The sequence below is a fragment of the Etheostoma cragini genome, chromosome 11 (genome assembly GCF_013103735.1).
Source record: "Etheostoma cragini isolate CJK2018 chromosome 11, CSU_Ecrag_1.0, whole genome shotgun sequence".
In the NCBI taxonomy this organism is placed as follows: Eukaryota; Metazoa; Chordata; class Actinopteri; order Perciformes; family Percidae; genus Etheostoma; species Etheostoma cragini.
In genome coordinates this window covers 25,214,301-25,222,363 of record NC_048417.1, presented here as the reverse complement: position 1 = coordinate 25,222,363, position 8,063 = coordinate 25,214,301, and the positions used below count along the sequence as shown (strand labels likewise).

General features: G+C 41.1%; 2 protein-coding genes across 5 annotated transcripts in view; both read left to right on the top strand.

Moving 5' to 3' along the window:
- The window catches only part of tmem237a (transmembrane protein 237a), an 11,168-nt gene extending 10,307 nt beyond the window's left edge, over positions 1–861 (top strand). The window contains exons 11-12 of the mRNA XM_034885197.1: positions 398–482; positions 837–861. Coding sequence (XP_034741088.1) covers positions 398–465 — 68 coding nt within the window. The 3' untranslated portion in view covers positions 466–482; positions 837–861. The remainder of the gene's footprint in view (positions 1–397; positions 483–836) is intronic.
- Positions 862–2,352: 1,491 nt separating this feature from the next.
- The window catches only part of LOC117952683 (abl interactor 2-like), a 71,316-nt gene continuing 65,605 nt past the window's right edge, over positions 2,353–8,063 (top strand). For 2 of the 4 annotated variants that reach the window (XM_034885182.1, XM_034885179.1), the window contains exon 1: positions 2,354–2,536. In XM_034885182.1, the coding sequence (XP_034741073.1) occupies positions 2,420–2,536 (117 nt within the window). In that variant the 5' untranslated portion in view covers positions 2,354–2,419. Of the gene's footprint in view, positions 2,537–8,063 lie in introns of all 4 variants that reach the window. The other 2 variants (XM_034885180.1, XM_034885181.1) reach the window with 2 other exon arrangements.

Sequence of the window (8,063 nt, the reverse complement as noted above, 5' to 3'; positions counted from 1 at the left end):
GCTACACACGCACACACACACACGACACACACACGACACACACACACACACACACACACACACACGCACACAGGCCCTGCTGAAACACACACCTAGTATAAACTCCGGCGCCTCCACACCACCATAAATCAGCTGTACAGTGGAGAACAGGATAGATCTGGATGAGAGGAAATGGCTTCTTTTTCAACCTAATGTGGAAAAACTTCTAAAAAGAGAATTTATTTCACAGATTTGATAAAAATGACACCCAGATTTCTTTGTATAAAAACATCAGAGGACAGAGGTCTCACCGTGTCATTCATGAAACCAGCACTAGATGGCGCCAACGTGTGAACTGTTCTCAAAGCTGGCACGCACAAGGTGACTTTAAAGGTGGATTTGATTTTTTTCCCTGCAGAGTTTTTGATGACAATGGAAGTGGAGGGATACCCAAGAGGAGACGACAATCTGGAAATCCCTGCCTGAAAATGTGTCTGTCTGACGTTTACTGTGCTATATCTATATCTGTGTGTGTGTGTAAATGTATGTATTTATATAGCGCTTTTCCAGTCTTAACAACTGGTCAAAGCGCTGTTACATCTACAGGGAACATTCACCGTTCACACACATTCATACACTGTGGCCGGGGCTGCCATACAAGGTGCCACCTGCTCATCAGATAAACATTCACACACATTCACACTCCGCGCAGCACCAGGGGCCACTCGGGGTTCAGTGTCTTGCCCAGGGACACTTCAACAATGACTGCAGGGGCGGGGATCGAACCACCAACCTTCCGATTGGCGAGCAACCACTCTACCACTGAGCCACAGCCGCCCTGTGTGTGTGTGTGTGTATGTCTGTCTGTCTGACGTTTACTGTACTATATCTATATTTGCGTGTGTGTGTGTATGTATGTCTGTCTGTCTGTCTGTGTGTGTGTGTGTGTGTTTGTGTGTGTGTCTGCCTGTGTCTGTCTGTGTGTGTGTGTGTGTGTGTGTGTGTGAATTCTTCTGTAATATATCTATTCTGCATTTACTGTATGTTCTTAACAGTAGCAGTACTTTGCCTTATTGTTTATTCCCTAATGTAACATGTTTATTGACTGTACACAACAAATGCACAACTTTCTGTATCAGAGCTATGACAAAAGAATGTTGAAAAAACTCCAAAAAAAAAGGAAAAAAAATAACAAAAACGTTATTTTAAACGATGAAAAAGTGACCAAAAAAAACAGAAAACGTAACTGTTGTTAAGTTGACGCTCATTTAAATTTAATTTAATGTCATGTGCCTGGCCGGGCTTTCCTATTTTTGTAGGATATCAAACGAATTGTGCATAAGTTTCAGAATTTGTTCTAATTGAAACCTGATGTATTATTACTATTATCATTAATCCTTTATTTAACCAGGAAGTCCCATTGAGATTCAGAATCTCTTTTACAAGAGAGTCTTGGCCAAGGTAGCAGCCAAATCACAACACATACATAAACACCAAGTTACATTTTCAAGGTAAAAAAGTACAAAATGTTAAAAAACACAATTAGACTCTCAAGAAAAACAAGAACATGTCTCCATCACAACCTTCCTTACAATAGTTTTAAATTCATTAATGGACATAAGGGTTTCTAACTTTAGTACTTTCTGTAGATTATTCCACCCCCAAGGTGCTGAATAATAGAAAGCAGTTCTTCCTAATTCGGTTGCAACTCGTGGCACGTTAAACAGCAACCACTTTGAAGAGCGTAGCTGATAGGTACCAGAGCAGACAGAGAGGAGATTACAGAGGTACAGTGGAAGTTTGCCAAGTATAGCTTTATAAATAAAGATATACCAGTGTTGTTGTCTACGAATTTTAAGTGATGTCCAACCAACTAAATCATAAAGAATGCAGTGATGGGTGAGGGACTTTGTATCTACAGGATAATTCTTTTACTTTGCAACTATCATGTTTTTTTTTAGGTATTCAAATATTTTACAATAATATTGCAAATAGCTGTCCCCCCCGAGCCCCGAATATTTAAATAATGTAATGTAAATAATGTAACTTGGGGATCAATAAAATTAATGAAATTAAATTAATATTTAATAGTCTCGAGTTTTCATCCTGCAGTCGGTCATGTGTTGACGAGGTTAACCTGAACGCTCCATCACGCTCTACAACTGATGGGAGTTAACATCTCGTAATAACTGGATATTTTTTTGTCATAATGACCTGTTTCTTCAATGAGGTTATCTTTAATACTGCTAGAATCGATGTAATCTGGCTATCGGAATGCGCCTCTTCCGTTGAAAGTCACATTTTAGAAGGGAAAAGTCCCACTTTCCACTTTTTTTCCTCCCCCTTTGTGTTATTGTTGTGGTTTTTCCCACTTCCCGTGAAGGCAGCGGGATGCATCCAGTCAGCGCGCCGCAGCCGTTAGTAGTAAAACCATGCAAAGATGGCGGAGCTACAAATGCTGCTGGAGGAGGAAATTCCTGCAGGACGATCAGCTCTTCTGGACAGTTTTACCAACCTGGAAAGAGTAGCCGAATACTGCGAAAGCAACTATGTCCAGGTACATGTTAGTATTCAAACACCAGGTGTATACGTCAAGTAAATAATGAGATATCGGGGTAATGTTAGCAAGGAGTGGGCGGTTTGGAGATGGAAATGATGGGAGGACCGTTATGTGACTGTAAGCCATTATATTGAAGAATAAAACCATACCGGATTACATTTTTAAAATGATTTATTTTGTGTCTGAATAGCTTAGACCTCAACGTCAATTCGGCTTCTTAATATGCTACCAAACACGTTAATTTAAATGGATATTCAACTTGTATAACTGAATCGTGACTGTTGGAATGCCATACGTAATTAACTTATTCGGTTAAAAGTTGACATTTTACGTAATTATGTTTTTTAATTGGTTTATAACATGTGTGCCGAATGAATGAGCGATTTGTGGTTAGTCATAATATCTTTAAAATATTCTTGTACACTGTGTGTGACATTTGTAGACAAGCATGGATAATTAAATGGGTTAATTTCAATAGTAGTCTGGCGTGACACTTTTTTTTTCAATTTAGCCCACTGTATGGAAGTTACCATAAACAATCGATAGGAACCTTTTTTTCTATACGTAATCGTGTTGCGCTAATATATAGCCTATCTCTATATATAGAAGAAAAATAAATAAATAAATATCTCTCTATATATATACAGGTGTACATAAATATATCTCTATATACAGAGACATATGTGTGTGTACCTGCCTGTCATGCAAAACATTTGTTTTGGGAGAAAAAGACAAATATCTTAGAGGAAATTTTTTTTAAAATACAGGTTTATTGAAACAGAATGATAAAAAATGATTGTGTGTGTGTGTGTGTTTGTGTGTGTGCATGTGTATGTGTGCGCGCGCGTGTGCATGTGCTGTGCGTGTGCATGTGCTGTGCGTTTGTGTCTCCGTGTGTGCTTGTGCATATGCTGTGTGTGTGTGTTTGTGTGTGAGTTTTTCTCTGTGTGTGTGCATGTGCTTTGCTTGTGTGTGTTGTGCGTGTGTTTCTCTGTTCGTGCGTGTGTATCTGTGTGTGTGTGTGTATGTGTGCGTGTGCATGTGCTGTGCATATATCTGTGTTTGTGTGTGGGTGTGTGTGTGTTCTGGGGGCGGGGGGGGGGGGGGGGGGGGGGGGGGGGGGGGGGGGGGGGGGGGGGCAAGGCTGTTCTGGACAACTGTTCTTCATTTGGCTTTAAGTACACACCTGCTCAATGCCAGATTTTATCTTTTCACTTCAGCAACAAGACATTATCAGTCTGCCTTTTTACAATTACATACGCATGAATGGATGTAGGTTTTGTGTGTGTGTGTGTGTGTGTGTGTGTGTGTATATATATATATACACAGTATATATATACAGTGTATATATATATACAGTATATATATATATATATATACAGTATATATATATATATATATATATATACATACACACTACCGTTCAAAAGTTTGGGGTGACCCAAACAATTTTGTGTTTTCCTGAAAGGTCACACTTATTCACCACCATACGTTGTGAAATGAATAGAAAATAGCGTCAAGACATTAACAAGGTTAGAAATAATGATTTGTATTTGAAATAAGATTTTTTTTACATCAAACTTTGCTTTCGTCAAAAACTCCTCCATTTGCAGCCATTACAGCATGGCAGACATTTGGCATTCTAGCTGTTAATTTGTTGAGGTAATCCGGAGAAATTGCACCTTACGCTTCCAGAAGCAGGTCCCACAAGTTGGATTGGTTGGATGGGCACTTCTTGCGTACCATACGGTCAAGCTGCTCCCACAACAGCTCAATGGGGTTCAGATCTGGTGACTGTGCTGGCCACTCCATTACTGATAGAATACCTGCTCCCTGCTTCTGCTCTAAATAGTTCTTGCACAATTTGAGGGTCATTGTCCTGTTGTAGGATGAAATTGGCTCCAATTAAGCGCTGTCCACTGGGTATGGCATGGTGTTGCAAAATGGAGTGATAGCCTTCCTTATTCAGAATCCCTTTTACCCTGTACAAATCTCCCATCTTACCAGCACCAAAGCAACCCCAGACCATCATATTACCTCCACCATGCTTAACAGATGGCGTCAGGCATTCTTCCAGCATCTTTTCATTTGTTCTGCGTCTCACAAACGTTCTTCTTTGTGATCCAAACACCTCAAACTTGGATTCATCCCTCCACAACACTTTTTTCCAGGCTTTCTCTGTCCAATGTCTGTGTTCTTTTGCCCATCTTAATCTTTTTCTTTTATTGGCCAGTCTCAGATATGGCTTTTTCTTTGCCACTTTGCCCTGAAGCCCAGAATCCCGCAGCCGCCTCTTCACTGTAGATGTTGACACTGGTGTTTTGCGGGTACTATTTAATGAAGATGCCAGTTGGGGACCTGTGAGCCGTCTGTTTCTGAAACTAGAGATGCTATTGTACTTATCTTCTTGCTCAGTTGTGCAACGCGGCCTCCCACTTCTTCTTCTACTCTGGTTAGAGCTTGTTTGTGCTGTCCTCTGAAGGGAGTAGTATAATTAGCCTTCTGAGCCAATGAGCAAACACATTGTACCATTAGAACACTGGAGTGATAGTTGCTGGAAATGGGCCTCTATACACCTATGTAGATATTGCACCAACAACCAGACATTTGCAGCTAGAATAGTCATTTACCACATTAGCAATGTATAGAGTGTATTTCTTCAAAGTTAAGACTAGTTTAAAGTTATCTTCATTGAAAAGTACAGTGCTTTTCCTTCAAAAATAAGGACATTTCAATGTGACCCCAAACTTTGAACGGTAGTGTATATATATATCTATAATAGATTTTTAACAAGCACGTCCAGACGTGAACACATTACCCCTGTGCTGTCGTCACTCCACTGGCTTCCAGTCCGTTTTATAATTGATTTTAAACTCTTGCTGTTTGTTTTTAACGCCATTTATGACTTGGCCCCCTCTTACTTGTCTGAGATTTTAACTTTTCGCAATTGTGGCAGAGCCTTGATGTCCTTGGGTCAGCTTCTGGTAGAAGTCCCTAGGTCAAGATTTAAACAGTGGGGCGATCGTTCTTTTGCCGTCGCTGCTCCCAGACTGTGGAACAAACTACCCCCTGACATCCGCACCACTACTGACCTCAGCCTTTTTATAACGAAGCTTAAGACCAATATTATATTATTATTATAGTATTTCAGAGTATTTTACTGGAGAGGATTCCTACATAAAGCTAGGAGTCAATTCAGACAAAAAGTCAATTCAAACGGTCGCCCCGAACCCTACGGTAGGGTTGGGTGGTACGTCGGTAATACGGTATACCGCGGGGTCGTAAAACAGCAACGGTAACAGTTTCAATATCGTCATTAAAAAAAATGCAATGCACTTATATAGGAGACAAGGATTACATATTAAATACTATTCATATAATGCTTATGTGTAGTTGTCATCAGGTGACAGTGGGAAGAGAGAGAGAAGGAGGGAGGTAGAGAGAGGGACGAAGAGAGATGGAGAGAGATGGAGGTCATAGAGAGAGATGGGGAGAGAGAGACAGAGAGAGATGTAAAGGGAGGGAGGGACATAGACAGAGCGAGAGAGAAGGAGAGACAGAGAGAGAGAGGGAGAGAGAGAGAGTGAGATGGTGAGGGAGGGACAAAGAGAAAGAGAGACAGAGCAAGAGAGAGGGAGAGACTAAGAGAGAGATGGGGAGAGAGAGAGAGAGAGAGAGAGAAAGATCTGGTCTGGAAGAAGAACAGGACTTGTGCAGTGTGGCAGAATGTTAGGTTCCTCCCTGATGAGTGTTACAGTTTCAGTTTGGTTTGGACTTTCTGAACAGTGTCGACGGTTTGGAAACTCTGTCATCATGTTTAATTAGTCACAGTAATATTGTACATCACCCAGGCCACTAAGGCCTATATATTTTCTTTCACTCCTAAATCTATTTCTGTCTGTGTGAGAAACAGCTTTCTTCTCTCATCTAATCACAGCACATCCTCCTGTATAAAACTCTGTTTTCTCCCTCATTCACCTGCTTTGTATTCCATGTCTAAACCGGGCCTAACAGGGCTTACTCTGTGCCGACTGGCTGGCCTACATTCGTGCTGCCAGCAGATGATGTGAGCCATTACGTAATCCAACAGTTGATCTTGTTTCATTGGCTAAATATTTGGATTCGGGGTTGACCCGGGTTAAACCTCGCTTGTCCCTGTTTGGCCCCATCCTGGGCTATCAGAGACTGCCGGGATCACATCTGTGGAGATTTACTTAAAGCTGGGCAGCTGCTCTTCTTTATGCTATTAATTAAATTGTTCTTATCAATATTAAAAGCTCACTGAGGCTATTCTGATCAGATACTTCCTGATTTAAAAGGACTTATTTATTATACTATATGATATATGATATATTATATTGATTATTCTATATTGTATATTATGTATTATATTGATTATACTATATTGTATATTACATATTACATTTTATAGTGATTATAGTATATAGTATATTATATATTATATTATATTGATTGTACTATATTGTATATTATATTGATTATAATGTATATAAATATTATATAGATTTTACTATATTGTATATTATATTCTATTGATTATACTATGCATGATGTGAGGGCTCCACATCGCTGTGGAGGAAGGTCTGGCTACACCACAGATGCATGGACAGTGTGTCTGTATGTGTTTGATTGTGTGTGTGCGTGTGTCCTTTTATGGAGACCATAAATGGGAGTTTTACTTTTGGAACCTCTATGAGGCAACATGATCTGCGTTGTCAGTCGGCCCAGTAGAGACCGGCCATTAAGGACCCGGTGGAGACCGTTTAGGGCCCAGTGGAGACCGGCCATTTAGGGCCTGGTGGAGACCAACTAGGGCCCGGTGGAGACCGACCATTTAGGGCCCGGTGGAAACCGGCTATTTAGGGCCCAGTGGAGACAGACTGTCTAGGGCCCGGTGGAAACCGACCGTCTAGGGCCCGGTGGAAACCGACCGTCTAGGGCCCGGTGCAAACCGGCCGTCTAATTCAATTCAATTCAATTCAATTTTATTTATAGTATCAATTCATAACAAGAGTTATCTCAAGACACTTTACAGATAGACCACACTCCATAATTTACAAGGACCCAACAGTTCTAGTAGTCTCCTCCAGAGCAAGCAACAGTGCAACAGTGGCGAGGAAAAACTTCCTTTAAGGCAGAAACCTCGGACAGACCCAGGCTCATGGTAGGCGGTGTCTGACGACCGGTTGGGGTTAGAATGAAGAGTGGAAATAACAAAAATAGAAAGAAATAGTAGTTGGTAGCAGTTCTTTGTAGTAGTTCATGGCATGGCAGGACGCTGTGCAGCATTACAAGGCACAGCAGGACGTAGCAGGGCACTGCAGTGTAGCAGTAGAACATGGCATCACAGAACGTGGAGCGGGACCAAGGCGACAGCTGCTACCCTGATTTTGGAGCCTCCCTTATCCAAGGGAACATGCTGGGAAAAAAAGAACATAAGGACTCCGGGGAATGACTCCCCAGAGCTAGGTTAGTAACTAGCATTTCTGGGACATGGATGCAC